At 33.2% G+C, this 20,469-nt stretch overlaps 2 protein-coding genes and 1 non-coding gene across 5 annotated transcripts; 1 reads left to right on the forward strand and 2 right to left on the reverse strand.

Annotated features, from left to right (window-relative positions):
• Positions 1 to 1,550: 1,550 nt before the first annotated feature.
• Positions 1,551 to 5,923, forward strand: LOC114191610 (uncharacterized). 3 transcript variants are annotated; one of them, XM_028080895.2, is made up of 9 exons: positions 1,551 to 1,737; positions 2,281 to 2,746; positions 3,397 to 3,788; positions 4,046 to 4,295; positions 4,453 to 4,618; positions 4,715 to 4,817; positions 4,918 to 5,046; positions 5,174 to 5,392; positions 5,502 to 5,923. In XM_028080895.2, exons 2-9 carry the CDS (start codon positions 2,512 to 2,514, stop codon positions 5,781 to 5,783), a joined length of 1,776 nt encoding a protein of 591 aa, XP_027936696.1. In that variant the 5' UTR covers positions 1,551 to 1,737; positions 2,281 to 2,511; the 3' UTR covers positions 5,784 to 5,923. The 3 variants fall into 3 exon arrangements, with proteins under 3 accessions (XP_027936696.1, XP_027936698.1, XP_085531597.1); XM_085675471.1 differs by lacking the exon at positions 1,551 to 1,737 and adding an exon at positions 2,836 to 2,973 and having other exon boundaries at positions 2,556 to 2,746; XM_028080897.2 differs by lacking the exon at positions 1,551 to 1,737 and having other exon boundaries at positions 1,829 to 2,746.
• Positions 5,924 to 6,656: 733 nt separating this feature from the next.
• LOC114191609 (uncharacterized) lies at positions 6,657 to 10,602 on the reverse strand. Its single transcript, XM_028080894.2, has 2 exons — positions 8,549 to 10,602; positions 6,657 to 7,504 (listed from the first exon to the last, which is right to left on the reverse strand). The coding sequence occupies exons 1-2, from the start codon at positions 10,055 to 10,057 to the stop codon at positions 7,118 to 7,120; spliced, it is 1,896 nt and encodes a 631-aa protein (XP_027936695.2). The 5' UTR covers positions 10,058 to 10,602; the 3' UTR covers positions 6,657 to 7,117.
• Positions 10,603 to 17,373: 6,771 nt separating this feature from the next.
• TRNAR-CCG (transfer RNA arginine (anticodon CCG)) lies at positions 17,374 to 17,446 on the reverse strand. The gene has a single exon. It is a non-coding gene; the product is annotated as a tRNA-Arg (tRNA).
• Between the last annotated feature and the right edge of the window lie 3,023 nt (positions 17,447 to 20,469).

Here is a 20,469-nt window from a genome sequence, read left to right on the forward strand (position 1 = left end):
AGTAGCTATTAACAAAATAGTTAAATTTTGAAGATGTAGAATGAGACTGTAATAGATACTATTAGAAATGAAATTATTGAAATATAAATATAAAAACAGATAAAATTGACATACAATACTACTTTTACTAATTTATAAGAAAAATTGGCACTTTTTTTTTTCTGAAACATAAACCATTTTTATTTACGTTTATTTTATTTAATGATATTTTTCTTAAAATATTTTACTTTTAATTAATATCTTAATTTTATTTCCTGCATTTTTATTTCACCAGAAGAATATTTTAAGAAAAATATGAAAGAATTAGTCAAAACAATAATTAAATTTAAATTAAAAATTATAAAAAAGAAACTGTAAACTGGTTGGATTTTTTTTTTTAAATATTCATCGAAGCAAACTTCAGAGTATTTTTTTTATAATCATTACTGTGGCCCTTTATGAATTGTTGTTAGTAGACGTTTCCTAAATATCTTAAATTAAAAGAATATTTAATATTTGAAAAAGATGAAAGTTTACCATTACTTTTATTATTGTGTAATGATTTGCTGTACTATTTATTTAATAATTTTGTACTCTTTCTATTTGTCCTAATAGTCATTTAATTATTTTTCACAATTTTGACTCTTTTTTTTTATCTCTAGTATAATTATAAGTTAATGTGTTTTTTATATTTTTTTAGCTTTTTATTTTAAGTATCGTTACATTTTTTATCACGATTTTTACTCCAAACTAATGAAATTAGGAATATAACTTAAAAAAAGAAAAAGAAAAAGAAGAAGATAAACTAACCTTCTTCAAAATACCTACTAGTTAAAAGCAGAAGAATAATGCTTAAACAGAATGTGTTGAAATTGAATTAAAAAGAATGAAATTATTTATGAAGGAAAGAAAAGGATGCACATGCACACACAGCCAGCTCATTTTCGCTCTTTTATCTTAATTAATTTAAACCACTGAATGAATAAGTAAATAATAGATATCTATGAATTTATTCTCACTTAATAATAAATAGTCTTAAATGCAAGCTTTGACTAATCTCCAGTAAAAAAAATCTTGATTTTCTGCTTAATGAACCTATTTTTATATATAATTAAGAGGTCCAATTTCAACTAATACAATTTTTTTATGCAACATAGCATATGTTAATTAATTTTAAAATAATAAAATACAAAAGTAAGTATGAAGTAAAGTACATGCAGGCAGTGGCAGCACTAACAAGGTCATCATCTCCAACCTAATTTAAATGTCGTTTGTTTACTATTGTATTAACAAAGAGAACAAACATCATAGTATTGTATAGAATGAAATTGGAAAGTTCTTGGTGGCGTGTTTTTTTCATCTTCATCATCACAGTTTACAAGTCATGCCAGGTGCATTTATTCCTTTCTTTGGGGTAATAAAAATTGAAAATTTCTACGTCAAATTAAAGAACCTACTAACCCAAAGATTACAAATAAAAAAGAAGGAAGAGGGGACCACAAATATGGAGAAGAATGAAGAACATATGTGGCAACTACACCAGAATTTGATCCTTTTCCATTGGTACCACCCCACTCTGCATCAGACACCAACATTTCACTGTTTCCCTTCACGATTCTCAACCTGTCTCTCTCCTTTGTTCTTCACCTTCCCAAAAATGTCATATCCTTTTCACCTTTTCCAAATTTATGTTTATCACTTCTAAGTTCTAACTATTAATATATTATAGATAGATTTTTAGACACGCGCGGAGTTCAGGTAAAAATCCGTGTCACTGTTTCTCAGTGGTTCTGCTAAAGCTGATGCCACATATTCTTATCTTCTCCCCCGATTGCAACTTTTGTCGTTTTCATCACATGTGTTTATCTCCTAATGCTTTTTCTCTCCACCTTGCATTCGCATGTCTTTTCACAATCAGTCATAGTAATTAGCAATCGTCATTGCCACACTTTCCAAACACTTCTATTTTTTTTTTTCACAGTTTTATGTTTTTCTCATAGCTTCTAATAATTCGGTTGGGTTGGGTTGGGTTAGGTTAGACCCTTCTCTGTTTTGAGCTTAATTTATTAGCCCGTCACTTTCGCTGTGCTATTTGTGTAGTTGTGATACGATGATTGTATTGTACAAGAGAATATGTGGGCTACAACTTTCTTTTAATATGACGCTATTGTGGCTGCTGAAGCATCTATGATGATATGCTGATTTCTTTTTATGTGTTTCTGTGTCTTTTCATGAGTTTGTGTATGAGGGTAGCTTTGTTAAATCCTAATGGAAACTTTGCATTAATTTTGCGGTTGCAAGGTTGACAAAGGTGGTCCCACAAAAGTGTTTAAGGAGACAGGTGCAAATAATTGTGTATGTTTTCTTTAATTTTCTCTTTCCCTGAAGTGGTTGAAGGACTCACAAGTTGAACAAGGTAACTGTGGATCAGCGTCACAAGTTAGTGTTGTTGTGGTAGTACATGAGGAAAAGTGTTGCTGGGGAAGAAGCTTTTTGAATAAAGAAAGAAAGAATCGTTGTGAGGAAAGTGAAATGGAGCCACTGAATCAGAAGTCTATTGAGAGAGTGGTTTCGCAGAAAGCTTTGCAAATGGGAAACTCGTTTCCTTGCCAAATTTGTGTGGTGGGATTTCTCTGTGGAGTGTGCCTCACCTCTCTGTTCTTGGCTGCTTTGACTTCCTTTGGTTCCTTTCAGTTTGGTCCCATTTTGTTTTCAACCATGTCAATGGCTAATTCATCAGGGAATTCAACTTTTCCTAACGACATCAGTAAGTCAATTTCCTTTTCCTTTCTTTGATTTCGAACATTTCTTGTTCTTTTTTTTCTCTGTTTTACGGAAGTGGGGTTGTGGATGCAGGACCATCATCTACCTCTGTTATCATATAACTATTGCTTTGTAGATAGAACATTGACTATTCCAGAAACTTTAAAACTGGGTTGTGAAGAATAGCCGTGTTTGATTCAAAACTTTAAACACAGAAGAAAAAGGAGAGAGGTGGAACCAGTTTTACTTCTTTGGTTTCCTTTGTGTTTCTTATTTTCCTTTGCTTCTTTAAGAAAAAGAACCTAGTTTATTTCGAGTCCCAACCTTTTTTAAAGTTTGATGTAATCAAGGACGTTTATCCTTGAAGCGAACTTGATGAAAATGGGTTAGGCTTGGCCATGAAGCAACTTTAAAGGATTATACTTTAATCAGTAATTAGTGTCTTTACGTTAAGCATACCTTATTTTTTACTTGAACTGCATATTTTTCACAGTATATACGTTGTTTTTGCGTAATCAGCATTGGAATTATGACATGCCTGTAATAGTATGAGAACTGATCCCAGTGATGTAGTATTACTGTGGCCAATCCGATTAACTGTGATGAAAATATCAAATGAAATTAACAGTGAATTATGTTTTCTCTGTTTCTTAGACATGATTACACGTTCGGATTGCCATTTCAAGCTTAAGGAAACAGAGAGATTATGGGATTCTAAAAGCAGCAGAGAGCGAGATAACGAAGAGAAAGTCTCATTGCTTTATTCAGCATGGAGCGCTGTGTTGAATGAGTCCACAAGTGGTGGCAAAGAGTACTTGCAAAAACATGGAATTAGTGGGTCCAGTTTGCCTAATGCCCCACATTTAGAAAACTGCAAGATGAAAACAGAGCTATTTGAGTATCTTGATAAGCGTACAGGAACTGATGTTTTTCCGCCATGGACAACTTGGAAGGGGTCTTTGCAGACATTTTCTGTGGCTGCATTCAATGAGCAGATGCAAAAGCTCAGGCATGAGGCTGCATCCGAAGGGGCCTATCCTCCATGGGTGCGTTCTTAAACTATTTCTGAAGTGTTTTTGGATTCACCACGAGCTAGTTCACCATCAAACAGATTTGTTTGCCGTAGTTGTCGGAAACCATTACTTGATACATTGTTATCTCCAAATGTACTATTGTCCAGTTCAATGTTTTTCTTTGAATGCATAGAAAACAGCATACGGAAGCTAAAGTGACATTTATAATGTTCGTGGTGAAAAAATTGGAAGGAATGTGGTTAGGTTTATTGATATAGAAGCTTTTGCAGATTGCAGGGTCAGATGAAGAAAACTATCCCATGACCAGAAAAGTGCAGCGTGACCTTTGGATCCATCAGCATCCCTTAAACTGCAGTAGCCCTGATGTGAAGTTCCTCCTTACTGACTGGGAGAGATTACCTGGATTTGGCATTGGGGCTCAGATTGTTGGGATGACAGGACTTCTAGCTATTGCAATCAATGAAGGAAGAGTCCTTGTCACTAACTATTACAACAGAGCTCACCATGAAGGCTGCAAAGGTAAATTTTTTGTCATCACTCATTGTGGTATCTGTTTCAGTTGTAACAACCAATGTACAATGTGAACTTCTGCTCTCCACAAAAGTCTTCAAATGCTACTGTTATTATTACAAGAAGTCTATATATGATGAGTATGATGTTACTCTTTTATATGCAGGATCTTCCAGGTCTAGTTGGAGTTGTTACTTCTTCCCTGAAACCTCTCTAGAATGCCGGCGGCGCGCTTTTGAACTCATAAAAAGTGAAGATGCGTGGAGTAAGGGAATTGTGACCACAAAGGAAAATTATACAACAAAGCATATATGGGCTGGACCAACTCCCAGGTAACCAACCTCTCAACTGCAATCACATATTTATGATATCTTCCATTCTGGGAGCATGAACTTATTGGAGTTTTATTTTTCCAATGTCAACTTCAGGAAGTGGGGCCTCCCGTGGAATTATCTGCAACCCACAACTGATTTAAACGGAACTTTGTTAGCTTCTCATAGAAAAATGGATAGACGGTGGTGGAGAGCACAGGTACCTGTTCAGACTTGTGAAAAAGGAGTTACGTTATGATAAGTCCTCATTTTAGTGATGGTTCATGATCTGATCTTGTTACCATAAATATTGTTTTCAGGCAGTACGTTACTTGATGAGGTTCCCGACCGAATACACATGCAATTTAATGAACGAGGCACGCCATCTTAGCTTTGGAAAATTAGCAGCAAAAGTTGTTCTTGAAAGTCTTGCTGGGGATTGGCCAAAGGTTGGCACTTTTTAACTTAATCATGTTTTTCATCTAAACATGGGAGATTAAAAGTAGGGAATGTTAGAAAATTTACCAGATTTTGCCCATAGAATTGTACTCATGAAAAAAGGTTTCATTTATTCAGGAAAATAGTGCGAAGGCAAGGTCTGGTGATATTGATGAATACGTGTGGTCCAGTCACAAGCCATGGGTCCCAAGGCCTCTTCTAAGTATGCATGTAAGAATGGGAGACAAAGCATGTGAAATGAAGGTGGTTGGATTTGAAGAATACATGCAGCTTGCGGGTCGGATTCGGAGACACTTCCCTCACCTTAATAGTATTTGGTTGTCCACTGAGATGCAGGTATTACAGTTGTTGCTGGATACAGCTTTGCAATTGTAGTTATTTGGATTCATCTTTTGGATGATACTAGTTAGTTAAGCACTGACATTATAAGACTAATTTGATTCAGGAAGTGGTTGACAAGACAAGAGAATATTCTCATTGGAACTTTTACTTCACAAACGTAAGACGCCAAGTTAAGAGTAACATGTCGATGGCTGAGTATGAAGCCAGCCTGGGTAGAGAGACCAGCACAAATTATCCACTTGTTAATTTCTTGATGGCCACTGACTCAGATTTTTACGTTGGGGCGTTGGGTTCTAGCTGGTCCTTTCTTATAGATGGAATGAGAAATACTGGTGGAAAGGTAATGGCTGGGTACTTGACTGTTAACAAAGACAGATTTTGGTAAGAGTTATGTTTGTAAATTAGATCATCACTGGGTGCCATATCATTATGATTCTTTGTATGTGTAGTGTAGCTATTGTACATATATGCAAAGAATAAAAACGACACGATTTCTAAATGATGGTGGTGTTGAAAGAATCAAAATGCTTGCACCTTGTTTTTATATTACGTAATTTCTTGCCTAGTTCTTTTTTGGTTGTGTTTCATGTGGAGTTCCTAGGTAAATCGTCAACAGGCTCGGCTGGGTATGGGATATTTCCATCAATTTTACAAGTAGAAGTAGGGAAAAACAGTGAGCCTGTATTCTGTCCCCAAATTCTATAACCACTGCGTGACATATTCAATACCTTATTCAGTTTAACTCTTGAAACTCCCAAAATTATGAAATCTTGCATGTTTCCGAAAATTTATTAGAAACTAGATCTGAACTTTATGTGTATGAGTTTTCTTTTTTGCTTTCATATCCGTTCCATAAAACTAAAAATGGTTATGGATACTTGGATTAGAAAAATGATGGAGCTTAACTAAGAATTTTTGTGTGCTCCTTGATAAAAATATGATTGCATACTATGTTTACATCTTGTACTGAAATTTTTTATTAAAAAAACTTTAAAAGAAATACAAGCTATATAAATCTTAGTTTGTCCATTAAAAATTCTCTCACTTTGTTACCAGCTTATTGGTAAACATTTAAACTATAAAGGTTACGGTGTACTCGATGATTTTTTAGATAAGAAAATACTTAAGCAATTTTCGATTATGCACTTTAGTGCAAAAAAAAGAAAATACAAAAAAGATCCTAACTATTATCAGAGTAAATGTGTAAAAAAAACTATTAAAGCGAAAAGAGAGAGAGAGGTTCTTGTATTCAATGATGTAGGTACAAATTTCAACAAATTTTACTAGGCCAAAAGTCAGTTCAAAAGAATAGCCAAAACTTCACGAACGAACAGTGAAAACAGAAATACCACTCACAAAAATTCAAAATCAATAATCAGAGATACAGATGTACATACAAATATAGGTAATGTATCTTGGGCAAAATCAGAATGGAGCCAACTAATTGAAGGCCATAGAGACTCTTCCTCTTCGTTTTCTCTTCAAATGACAATACAACTATTTCCAGATGATGTAAACTCTTCATAACCCAACATCGCGAAAGGGGAAAAACATAGGCACCCTTTTCTTAAGGAGTAACAATGGATCCCCCAAAAAGCTTGCAGTAAATTCTTGGCTAGATCATCCAATGTGAAAAATAAAGTCAGCTGTGCACAATGACACATACACTTTCTTTCTGACAACGATCATCAAGGCAGCAATTAGAGAGATACCGTGTTATTAGGATTCTTCCACATCCTCACCCACTACCTGTACTCCGTCTCCTCCTTTAGTAGCTGTCTGCTTCTTATGTTTCTTATTTTTGGCTCTCTTTGCCTTCATGCGGCGTTTCCTCTCATTGGCATCCACCCATTTGTAGTCCGAAGGTATACTGAAAGGATCGATTTCATCCCTATATCTATGACTATCAGACTCACCGGACTGTATACCACGACTTCCCTTCATCCATGAAATCCATGATGTAGACCCTTCTGATTCCTTGGATTTGGCATCCTGGAAGTAAGCTGGGCTAGAGAGTGGAGTTGAAAACTCCTCTACTGGCTGAAGCTCCTCAAATTTGGTAAAAGTGACAAGGACCCGTATAGTAGGGACTATAGGGATAGCTACCTGCAAAGCAGTAAGAATAACCAGGGCAATATTAAAAGCTTGCATTCATGCAAAGTATCCCACAATAGAGAAACGTGAACACTGTCATTTTTATAATGACACGGTGGGGAATTGATATGTAAATAAATTAGTTAGCAATGCATATGAAATATTAATATTATGCAATACAATTGACATGTATTAATATTAACTAGCATACTTTTCATATATCAGTATGTATTTGACATTCAGAAAAACACAAGACGGAGGCATTCAGTATTTTTCATTTGATTATCGTACAACAATTGTATTTATAAGTGGCATTCTAAGGGCTGATGTCCATTAAACTTACAAAACCAGTATGAATCCCCTCTCGGGAGTGCTAGTGCATTCATATCTTGAAGAAAAATGTGGAATGCACAGTGGAAAAGAAACTAGCTTAATTTGAATGAATTTAAGGCAACGATACGTAATTTTGCTTTGCATTATCTAGTTCTGCTGCTTCTGGATAAAAAAATGAGGAATGTATAACTTCAAAAATTTATCCGCAGTAGGGAAACTACATGTGTCAGCCTAAAGAATGCTAAGTGTAAGGCAGGGACAAATGTCTCATTCTTCTAAGCGTTCAACCAGAACAAACGTAACAACCATACGACGAAAAAGATATCTAAAAACCATAAATATCTCAAATAATGATGCTCCGAACTTCAAACCACATACTTGGCAATAGAATGATGATAGTATATCTCCAGATAACGATAATTATATTCATCAATCTCTTTTTGAGTTATCTACTCATCAACTAAATATAAAAAAAAAAAAATAGTATGGCACCCACTTGGGACAGCAGGAGAGGAATCTGTAATATACGCATAATCAAAGAAAACCTGGACTTCGAACCCAATAACAATAACTTTAATGAGGAGGAAGAAGAATGTTTATAACTCAAAAAAACTCCTATTTTTTGTTTTCCAAAAGTATGGATAGTAACCACAAGAGTGCTGAGCAAAGCAACAGTGCGAAATAAGCTAAGGAAGGTTGAGAATATGATGATGTTTAGGTTACCTTAACAGGAAAGGTTCCATGAGGAAGTTTAGTCGTCAAAAGTTCTCTGAGTCTCCTGATAGCCTTAACCTTGTTTGCTAAGATGTCAAGCAGGGGCAGAAGCTCGTCTGTTTTCAAAGGAAAGTCCGGTGTCAACCACAAGACAGGTCTTAATCCTTTCTTGTACTCACTCTCATTCTTGGACTCGTTAACTCCTCCTTTCTTCTTTTTCCTCTTAAAGTTTTTATCCTTCACAATCTCAGGTTGTGGCTTTTGCTGATCACCCGACAGCTTCTTCGCAGTCTTCAAATCCTCAAGCTCCTCACCGCCGCCACCTTTCATGTTTTTCTTGTTCCAACCAAACCAGCTCTTCTTCTCTTTAGCCCCAGCATTGGCTTCACAATGACCATCAAACCCCCCTCCAGGTTCCTCCTCCTGACCAATACCATCAGAGTTCCCCATCCGCAGCGCCGAATCCAACTGCATTCTTTCCTCAGCAGTGAGCACATCCTCATACTCATCATTGTTCTCTCCATTAACCACACTCTCCCCATCATCCACAGCAAAAAGCTCCTCATCAGTCATAGCACCCGGCACCCTCCTCGACTTGACACTCACCATCACATGGAGCATGTCATAAACCTTAGCCTTCCAATTCCCCACCATCTCAGTCTTCTCCTGTCGCCGCCAGTTCAAATGGGGAACAAGCTCCGCCTGAGTAACATCAATACCAGGCCTATACATATTAGTCTGAGACATCAAAGAAACTTCATGATTAACCTCAGCTTCCGTTGGCTGCGTACCAGCTCCCTCCAAAGCATTGGTAACCTCCTTCTCCTTGTGAGCAAGCGCCAGCAAAGAACCCGGTGGCAGGTTCAAATTCCCATCCTCGGAAGCATAACCCTCTCCGAGAAACAAAAACGTTTGGTCGGAACGCTGGATGCGGAAGCCGTCGAAGCCAGCGAGGGTCATATCAGCGCGGAGGTTGGAACCGCGCTTCCAAATTCGGTAGGTGTCGGAAGGGGCAATGCGGCCAATGAAGGGAATGACGGAGCTCTCGAAATGAAAAGATATCTCCATGTAGAAGTCGCGGATTCGAGCGGCGGAAGCTACAATGCGGGGAAGTCTGCGGCACCATTTCGCCCACGCAAGAGGCTGGTAGTGGCGCGCGATGATCACCGCAATGGCTTCCTCTCTAGTGCACACGGCTTCTTGGAGCGCACTCCAACCCTGCTCGTTCTGAAGACTCCAATCCGCACCGGCACACATGAGAATCTCCGCGGAGACGGCGTCCCTGAGACGCACCGCGAGGTGGAGAGGGGTTTCTCTTCCCGGCACGTCGCGGCGGTCGATAACCGCCGACACCTGGTCAGCTTTGAGCTCCGCCGCGAGCGATTCCGCCTCTGTGTTGACCTCACCGGCTTTGGCGAGTCGAGGAATCGTGGAAACGAGGTGGCGCAGTGCGGCGTGGTCACGCCTGGCCACTGCCACGTGTGCAGGACTGTGCGCGTATTTCGATATATCCTCCATCAGATTTCTCTCTCTCTCCCTCTATGCTGCTGCTGCTACTATCATCACCAGAAAAAGCAAAAATGAAATCGATTGAAGACAGGGATCGGTTGTTGCTCCAAATCCTAGCTCCACTAAGCTGGATTCAAATCATCTGAAAGAAGCAGTGAGTGAGGGAGATTTGATTTAAGGAAAGTGAGAAATTGGCGGATTTGGATTGGACAGGAGAGAGAGGAGCGTGAATTATGCGAAGAAAAGGAAGAGTTAGGGTTGAATTGAGGTAGAGAGAGAAAGCGATTGGATCTAGCAGTGAGAGAAGAGGGTAATGCTGGCTGACACACACAACTCAAAAGCACATGAATGCAGCGAAGACGGTGTGAGAGTAAGAAGAGAGAGAGAAATGAGAGAAGGCATGGTTGCTCCCTCCTTCTGCTTATTATTACTGTCTCTCTGCCCTGGCCCTCACCCTCACCCTCACCTTCTCCGCTATCTCTCTATTCTATAATTCTACTCTGTGTGTGAGAGACCTTTGCCTTTAGATTTGGTGTCTTAATTCATTACACTTAATAATAAATGCCTCTGCTGTGCTGCACTTCAAGCATTACCCTTACATTATTATTATTACATTACCATGGATGCTGCTTTCTTACTTCCTATTTACCCTCCCTTCTCTCTTTCTCCGTTTTAACTGCCACAACCTAAAATTTCAAAACAACATTTTATTCTAGAGAACCGATCGATTTTGTATACATACAAAACTGAAAGAATTGATTCTCCTTCACCAATAATCAATCAATTCTTTGTAGTATAAATGATATTGAGAATTGATTTTCCTTCGCAATTCAATGGCGAGAATCAATTTTTGTCTCTTATCCTTTTACGTTAACAGAATTCCAAACAGTCAAATCTCAACAAACCACCTCTTCAATCAAGCACCCTTGTGAACACAACGTCACACAACAACTAACACCAACACCAACCTCACTTTCTTCACCAAGTTAAAAGTGGAAGTCCAACACTGTCACAAACAAATTGCAAAAGCGTGATTTTAGACTAAACAACTTACACCTAGATTGTGCTTAGACAAAAACATTCTAACAGGGTAATTATTTTTGTTAAAGAATTTGATATGATTTATAACAAAATACCTTATTTGGATAAGGAATTTTGAAATAAATTAAAATTCCAAAATTTCATTGAGTATTTGGGTTCCTTAAAATTAAGGATTTTTAAATTTCATCTAAAAGTAAGAATTTGAAATCTTCACATTTTTAAATTTATATTCCAATTTTTGTAGTTTAGAACATTCTAGGCTTGGATGGACTTAGCTCGAGTTAATGTGAGATCCACTCAACTTAGTTTGACATTGTCCTAATCCAATGCCTCAACCTAACATTGTCTCAACTTGACTTAGCCAACTCTAGTTCGATTTCTCTCAGTCCCAGATACACCTAATCAACCTGGACTTGACCAAAGTTGGACTCGATTGAACTTGAGTCAACGTGGGCCTAGCCCAACTCAACTGAACATCATCCCATCCTAACTTGCCTTAACCCAGACCCGATTGACTCTACCATACTTGGGGTTGGACTTACTTGGCTCTTTTGATCTTAATCGACTTGACTTTATTGATCCAGATCGACTTGGTTATACTGAGTCTAGAATAACTCAACTCGACCTAGACCCAAGCTAACTTAACTCAATCTCGACCCTAGTTCACTCAACTCTGACCCAGGCCAACTCCACTTGACCAAGCCTTAGTTGGTCGATTCGGACCGACACAACTTGACTTAAGTTTGGGATGACTGGGCCCAACTCGACTTGCTTGAGCTCACTTAACTTGACATAGATTTGAGTTGACTTAACTCGATCTGGCTTTCTTGGGCAAACTCGACTTGATTAGACTTAAGAAGATTTTAACTAAACTCGAACTTTATCAAAATAAGCCCTGCCTAGTATTGATCATATTATGACTATTTGTGCCTAACTCAACTTAGCTAAATGTGGATTATCCCGGACTCAAATAAATGTGGGCTTGCTGGGTTTAGGCTTGACTTGGGTCTGGGTTGACTTGGCTTAATGCGGCTCATTTGGGCTAACTCGATTTAACATGGGACCACCCTAGCATGGTTGATCATAGACTCGCTCCAATTATATTGAATGTGGGTTGCTCTGACTTATCTCAACTCGAGCTTCGAAATGCTTGGCTCAACCTTGGGCCAAACCAACTAAGTCAACTTGGGTTATGCTAACTTATTTGGCTTAGGTTTGGGACAACTCGACTTGACCTATATTTAAGCTAACTCAACTTGACTGAAATTTGGACCTACTTGGCTTAAACTGAACTTAGATCAACTTAACTCATTGTGTGCTTAAATCAACTTCATTCCACTCTAACTTGGATTGACTTGGTTCCACCTTATATGAGTTTGACTTAGTGTTATCTTACTTGGTACTGACCAAATCTAATATCTCACAACTTTAAAATAATCTCGTTTAATGTAAATCCATAAAATTTTTAGGTAATGTGTATTAGAAATTTTTGAAGAACTTTGATAAAAAAGAAAATAACATCGGTCAAAATTGGTTACAAAAGAATATCAATATTAATATTTTTTAATCTTTAACAATTATTTAACATTTAAATAGTTTTTCAAATTTTCTAGTAATTGAAGTAATTTATTCAAACAAGAAAATTAGTTTCATTGTATTTGATTTTTCTTATCCAATAGAAAATATTTGAAAAATAAAACAATTTTAAGTGAGATTAATTTAAGTTCAATCTATTCAAATGTCACAGAAATTATGAAATTCTATATCCAAACAAGGTCATGCTTTGTTTGGATTAGAGGTTGAATTTGAGAGAGTGAAAATAATGTATTTAAGGAGGAAACAAAAAGTAAATGAGGAGTTATTTGAATTAAGCAAAAGACAATAAAAATTGTAAGAAAATGAGAGAAAAGACTAAAAAATTGTGAGTAATTTAATTTATGTAGATGATAAAAAAATATTTTAATAAATGAAATTGAAAGATGAATAAATTGTTGTTGTGGTGAATATTATTGTGTTATTAATATTAATGTATAAAATTGTTTATATATTATTATTATTGAATATGAAAACTCAGTTGTCAAATATTGTGGAGGAAAATGAGAAATAGAATTTACAACTTCAAAATAACATTTTATTCAAAAAAATTGATTTTTGTGTACATACAAAACTAAGACAATTGATTCTCCTTCATTGATAATCAATTATCTACACTATAGATAAGAGGAGAATTGATTCTCCATCATATCTCACTTATATCTATGAGAATTGATTTTTACCTGCTTCTCGTTAATCTAGCATAACTTTGATAGTTCAGTTGATTTTGACCAATATTATCGAGAGGATCAAAATAATACATCCAAAATTTATACATTTAATTATTGTCATTAATAAAATAAAAATAAATATATAATTTAGTATAACGATAACTAAAAAAGAAATCACACATATCTAAAAGATTATCAAAATAAAATTCAATGATAATCAAATCACACTTAAAATCTAGTTATAAAAAACACACAGTACACTATTTTTCTTTTATGTTAATCATCATTAATTTATAGTATATTTTTTAATATCTATAATATAAAAAAAATTAAAATACCTATAATATAAAAAAAATTTAAAATTTTTGGAAGCCATGATCCCCTACCACCACACCATAGTGCTCCGCCACTGAGTCTAGTCTCAACTAACTGCTACCAAACCACCACAATCAACCAATATCGCAAACACAATGCCACAAAGCCGCATACACTAACCTCACTTTCTTCGTGAATGGCACAATGAATGTTAAGGTCATATGCATACTAAAAACAAATCTATTTTCGTAAATGCACATTTCAACAACTTGCTTTCTAAATCTTTCTTTGCATCTGAGGAAAGAATAAGAACACGTCCTCACATTTGTAGGCCTTCATTTATTTACATAACACATAAACAAACAATTGTCTTCCCCAAATCCATGCGCATAAATAACAAATAAACAAAATAATCAAAGTTAGCTTTTCTAGAATTCAATTTTATTAGTTTTCCGCCATTGAAAAATATCCCTAACGCAAGAAAATGTATATTTAAATTTTAGGTTGAATATAAAAAATTACAATTATTTTAAGCAAAAATTAATTTTATTTGAGAAAAGAATTTGTGTGGAGAAATTTATACAAAAGTATAATAAATAAAGTTTTCGACGATAGAATCGTTCTCAATCAATATACATCTTATGTAATATTCGTTTTGGAGTATGAAGTTCATTACAATTTTTTCTTTAGAAGGTGTTTCAATGTATGAAAGGAGAGTGAAATATTTAAACCGCCTTAGACCTCGACGTATAAGTGATGTGGGAGAATTGAACACGATCAAAACAAATATCATTTTAGCATGTTAACTTTTTTACAAATTCTAGAAAAAATCAATCTAAAATCTTTGAATTTACTTTATTAAGATGCTAATCCTTTGTTAACATTTTAATCTAGGTTTAATCATGCCTTTGGTCCCTATTTTCGTAGCAAAATCTTAATTTGGTCCCTCTATTTTTTTTTTTCATCTCAATTTGGTGCCTGTTTTGGAAAATTTTATCTCAATTTAGTCCTATCCATTAGTGGTATAGTAACAGCGTTAAATGGGGTGCCATGTGTCTGTTCTTGAATTTTTTTGATTTTTTTGGATTTTTTTTTGAATATTTTTGGATTTTTTGGATTTTTTTGAATTTTTTTAAAAAATAAAAATTTTGCCACGTGTCAAGGTGTTGTTGTGCCATGTGGCAATGACAGAGAGATGTGGCAGTGATAATACCACATGTCAGTATTATGCCAGGCATGAAGCGACTGTGTGTACGCTAGTTTTTATTAAATTTGATATTTTTATTCAAGTTTATATTTTTATTATATATTTTTAACATAACTAAGTTTATTTAAATTTGTGTTTCACATTCAACTTTACTTAAAATTGTTTTCAAATTTTAAATTTATATGTTTTTTATTGTTACATAAACTAGTTAAAATTATTTTAAAAATTTTTATAATTGTTATTTTTATACCAATTCAAACATTAGTGTACAAATTATTGAACTTTACACAAAAATATACAATTATTTAAAATATAAATTCAAATAAAAAAACAATATTAAAGTACGATGTAAATAAAGTTTAATGTAAAATATTAATTAAATAAACTTAATTTTGTTAAAAATATTTACTTGAAATATCAATTTGATAGAAATATTTGTGTATATTTATATACAAATTTAATTTAATTTCAATTTGGAGAGGGATAAAATTATTGAATTTTTACAGAAATTTGGACTAAATTGAGACAAAAATTAAAATAAAGGGACCAAATTGAAAAAGTGGAAATGACATCTGACATATAAGTGACACATGTCATTGTCAATGCTACATCACTCTGTCACTGCCATGTGGCACGATGACAGCTTGACACATGACAAATTTTTTTAAATTAAAAAATAAAAAAATCAAAAAAGACACATGGCACCCCTTTAATGGTGTTAATGTACCACTAATGGAAGGGACCAAATTGAGACGAAAAAAATAGAGAAACCAAATTGAGATTTTACTACGAAAATGGGGACCAAAAGCATGATTAAACCTTTAATCTATGTTATTAAACATTTTAATGTATTTTTTTAAATTATTCAATTTAAAATCTTGAATTTTGTTTTTCTTTATTAACATTGTACTATATGTTGTTAAGTGTCATTATTAAGGCCTTGTTCTTTTGAGATGAATGATTAGAGGGAGAGGGAGAGGAAGAGGAAGAGATCGAAATGATTAGAGAGTGAAGTTGATGTTGTTTATTCTAAGTGATTCAGAGGTGATTTTAAAGTGGATTAGAGAGTGAAGTTTGTGAAAAAGTTTATGACTGAATTCACTTATGTGATATATTAAAAAAAATTAATAGAAAAAAAAAGTTAGATTACCAAAATGTCCTTACTGTTATAGGTAATATAAAATTATATATAAATAATTTAAAGTTATTTTATAAATTTTATTGAATGATTGAAAATATAAAAAAAAAAATTATATAAAATGAATGATACAATATATTTTGTATAAAAATAAATTTAATATATATAAGGTGGAAAATAATTAATTTACATGAAAACTTTTCTTTTCTTCTTTTTAATAGTAATTTTAGAAGTAATAATTTTTATTATAACCATAATAAATTATTATTATCATTAACATAAAATTAAGAAAGTGAACTAAAACCACGTATATTGATTTTAACCGCTAAATCACATGTAACAAAGATTAAATAATGAGGGATAATTTGATAAATCCAACTGTGTCACTCCCTAATTTCACTATAGCTGGTGAGATTGAATTTTCAGTCAATCCCTCTAATCATCTCTTTTCATTATCTTGTATCACCTCCAAAAAAATACGTTATTCACCTCCTAATCATTTATTCTCATTTCTTATGAATAGTACATCCACCCAAAAGAACAAAGTCGTCTAAGTGATAATATACTTATCACATCAGCCAACACATCATCAATCTTCTTGTATGAACTTATAATTTTTTATTAAATTAATGTTAGTGTCTCATCTTTTGAAAACAAAAATAAGACTCTTAGTATTTTGTTGATCAATTTTTTTTTTATTTCAATATATTTGTGTCATTCTTAACTCTTCAACTGTTCATGTGGTGTTTTAGTTTTTCCCATTAAATATATTCTTTAAATAAAAGTTAATGACATTCAGAATAAAAGTTTAAGAAACTAAAACACAAACATAATTAGGTGTAACTTATAAAACAATACTCACCCCAAAAAAGACAAGTTGAGAGTTCATTAAGAAAACGCTATGATTTTTTTTTTTTTTAATATTCAACTCTACCATATAATATAAGTGTTTTTCTGTAATAGTTTTGAAATAATAAATTGTGTCTGTATTAACTTTAAAATAATAAATGAGTTTGTTCAACTATAGAATGAATAAACCCGATTTCAATCAATTTTAATATCAATTAAATAAAATGATTTTTTATAATTTGATAATAGATTCTCTAGAAAGAAATTTATAGAACTATACATGTTATTTTGTAAAATCTACGAATGTTAGTTTGGTGTATTTTTTTGTCTAAACTTTTCAAAAATACATATTGAACTATACATATTATTGCACTAATGATAGCTGGGATTATGGACTCCACTTTAAATTGAAGATTATATTATTATTATTTCAGATAAAAACTTTTGAAAAATGACAATGGTATTAATTTGATAAAATGAAAAACAAAACACTTTTTAGTAAAAAATAAATCGTTCACGATGGGACTCGAACCCACAGTCTCCCGCTCCGGAGGCGAGCGCCTTATCCATTAGGCCACGCGAACTTGATATTTTACACAAAACCTAAAAAGCAAATTTATTAATCTATTATTACTGCCTTGCTTTATTAAGAATTATGTTATTTTATTGTAGATACTACACAAGGATGAAATAAATGTGTTATAGGTACCCTTTAAATTCTTTAATTCAGCTTGTCTTTCAAATTTTAAATTAAATTTGAAATAATAACTTTAATATGTATATAATCTTGATCATTGAATATATTATATTTTTTTTCTTCTGAACATTAGGAAAGGTATTTAAAGAATTGGAAAGAAGGAAGTCATTACCATGAGATGACCCACTTTTATAATGGACAACAAATTTGAGTTATATTTTTTTATGCTTTTATGATTCTTCTTACCTTTTATGATGTGTTTAAAATATTTTTTTTAATCTTTAAATTTAATTAGCATTTTGATCTTAATATTTAATGAGTTTATTTAATGTGATTATTTAATATTTGTTGTCTTCAATTTCGTTATTATTTTATTTAAAAATTATTTAATGTGTCCATTTCCGTTAAATTAGTGTTAACATAATTCAGAATGTGATCACATGTCAATTTCTAATTTATCTTCCTTCACCTTTTTTCACCGTTTACCACCTTTTTTTTCATTTCTCTCTTATTTCTACCATCCACCTTACACCACCTTTTTTCCCTTTCTCCTTTTTTTCACCATCATGTTTTCATTTTTCCCTTTCTCCACTGCCCAACAAATAATGTTTGAGGATTTTATGTGAGCGTTGTAGAAACTCTCTAGGGAGAGTGATTTTATCACCTTTGTTATCGTGAATGTGGTTATGATCAAAAATCAAAGCATTGTCAAATTTAGTGTGGTAATAGTTGAACTTGGACTAGACATGCATGTGGGAGATTTACGAGAAGAATGACTGGATGGTAACACCGAAAATGCATGACATTTAGTGAATCCTTCCAAATGATATTAACATTAACTTAACGGAAAAGACAACATTAAATCCTTTTAAATAAAAATAGATACTATATTGAGGAAAAAAGATATTTAAAGATCATATTGAATAAAATCTATAAATATTAAGACCAAAATACTAATTAAGCCTAATTTTTAGTATCTATTTTTATGTTATTGTGATCCTTCATCGTCTTCTTTTGTGATATGTCGTTTCTCTTGTTGTGTATTCCTTTCATGATATATTTTATACCTCTCACACATTCTCTATCTAAAAGAGGAAAACATATCATATTACATTCAAATGAAAGTTTTTATAATATTTAATAATGCATTATGAAAGTGTACAATTCAAAAGTTCATAATTTTTTTTTACACAAAAAATAACTTGCACATTATACATTATAAAAAAATTGAATGCAAATAATGACTTATGCTTTTATAGTCTTAAAGTTAAAAGTACATTATGAACTACACAGTCTACTTTTTTTTTTTTAAATAATTTTCAAATCTTACAATTCAAAAGAAATCATTTAACGAAACTTTTAAGTTTCAAATTACAAAATTCATAATGAATACATAAATCTAAAAATTTTCCAAATTGCAAACTCCAAAAAGGACTACTTAACCAAAAGAACAAAGTGGAGGTTTCATATTTATGGAGATGAAAACAAAATTTCCCAAAGTATATCCTATTTGCAAAGACGGCATTACTTCCAGCATCACATTTTTTCTTCCTGCACCTCCCTTGTGCCTGTTTTACCCTTGATTAATAACAAAAAAATTGAAACCCTTCGGGGTTTTTTGATGTTACGGATGAAGATAGAGCAGTGGAACAGCCCAAGTTCCCTACTACAATTAAAGAACTCGAAGCATGGTGTTTTGCAGATTACAAGCGCAACAGCATGAAGAGATTGAAGCAAACAACCATGCTCCTGAGTCAAGTGAGATGACCGAGACCAAGACCGATGAAACTGATATACAGGGTACAGAGAATTGTGAAGTTGAAATTAATGTTAAATTTACAAATACTTCACCAGCTACAGAGAATGGTGCACCAAAAATGGACGGTACCAGTACTACTGAAGGCAATGCTGACAATGGGAAGACCATGCCAGAAATGGGTGATATAGTGGAAACAAGTAACCTCAATCATGGTGTATTTACAGATGCTGTCAACGCACGTGACAGAAGCTTGGAAGAATCCAATGCTGTCGGGGAAGAAACAAAGTTGGGGTAGATTTTGTAATGATCCCTAGTTGTAGTTTGGAACTTGTCATGGCATGATAAATTGTATGAGCATTTTGAGATGATGCCTGTGTTATCTTTTAGAAGACGACACTGTGAATTCTTTTTTTTTTTTTTTATGTAATTCATCGTAAATCATTAATTAATATATTACTGTTTTTCTTATAAGAATGAATAATTTATTCTGAATCATATCAGAAAATATAAAAGATATTAAAATATAAGAATCATAATATAATTTTTTTTTTCGATATTGTCATCTTATTTTTGAAGAATGTTACGGTATTTATATCAATGAATTAAATGAACTAGATTTCTGGTTCTCATTGCGTACTATTTGTTACATAAGTTATTCTTTGGCATAGGTACACAATGGTGGCATAATTTTTCTTTCTAATTCACATTAACTTGCTCCTCAACGATATTTTTTATTTATTAGTATATAAATTAGAAGGAATATTTTATAATTAATTTAAAAATTCATAAATATAATGTAAAGCTGACTTTTATTATTATCTGTATAATTTTGAAATGATAAACTCATTTTGAATTTAAACGAGTATTTAAACCAAAGTCTCCTCAACAGTGTTACTGTTTATCCCGAGGAGAGAGAGAGGAGATACAGATATAGAAGTTTCTGGAGATTATTTGTTGTGTTTATTTGGTATTTCTATGAAATGTAAATAATTGTGTGAACAAAATGTAAACATATAAATTATGTTAGCTATTAACAATCTTGTTGGAATAACACTCCTTTAATAAATATAGTAATTTTATCTATCGATGCAGTTTATTTGAAAGATAAAAAGAAAATAAATTTACTTTCTCACCTATTTTTAAGCATAATA

This window comes from Vigna unguiculata, chromosome 7 (genome assembly GCF_037176805.1).
Source record: "Vigna unguiculata cultivar grain cowpea cultivar isolate G323 ecotype 2 chromosome 7, ASM3717680v1, whole genome shotgun sequence".
In the NCBI taxonomy this organism is placed as follows: domain Eukaryota; kingdom Viridiplantae; phylum Streptophyta; class Magnoliopsida; order Fabales; family Fabaceae; genus Vigna; species Vigna unguiculata.

Coding starts and splice junctions, on each gene's coding strand:
- LOC114191610 (XM_028080895.2), top strand. CDS start 2,512: ATGGAGCCACTGAATCAGAAGTCTATTGAGAGAGTGGTTTCGCAGAAA. Junction 5,047..5,173: donor TTGCTGGGGATTGGCCAAAG/GTTGGCACTTTT, acceptor TCATTTATTCAG/GAAAATAGTGCGAAGGCAAG. Junction 5,393..5,501: donor GGTTGTCCACTGAGATGCAG/GTATTACAGTTG, acceptor AATTTGATTCAG/GAAGTGGTTGACAAGACAAG.
- LOC114191609 (XM_028080894.2), bottom strand. CDS start 10,057: ATGGAGGATATATCGAAATACGCGCACAGTCCTGCACACGTGGCAGTG. Junction 7,505..8,548: donor ATGGAACCTTTCCTGTTAAG/GTAACCTAAACA, acceptor ACTGCTTTGCAG/GTAGCTATCCCTATAGTCCC.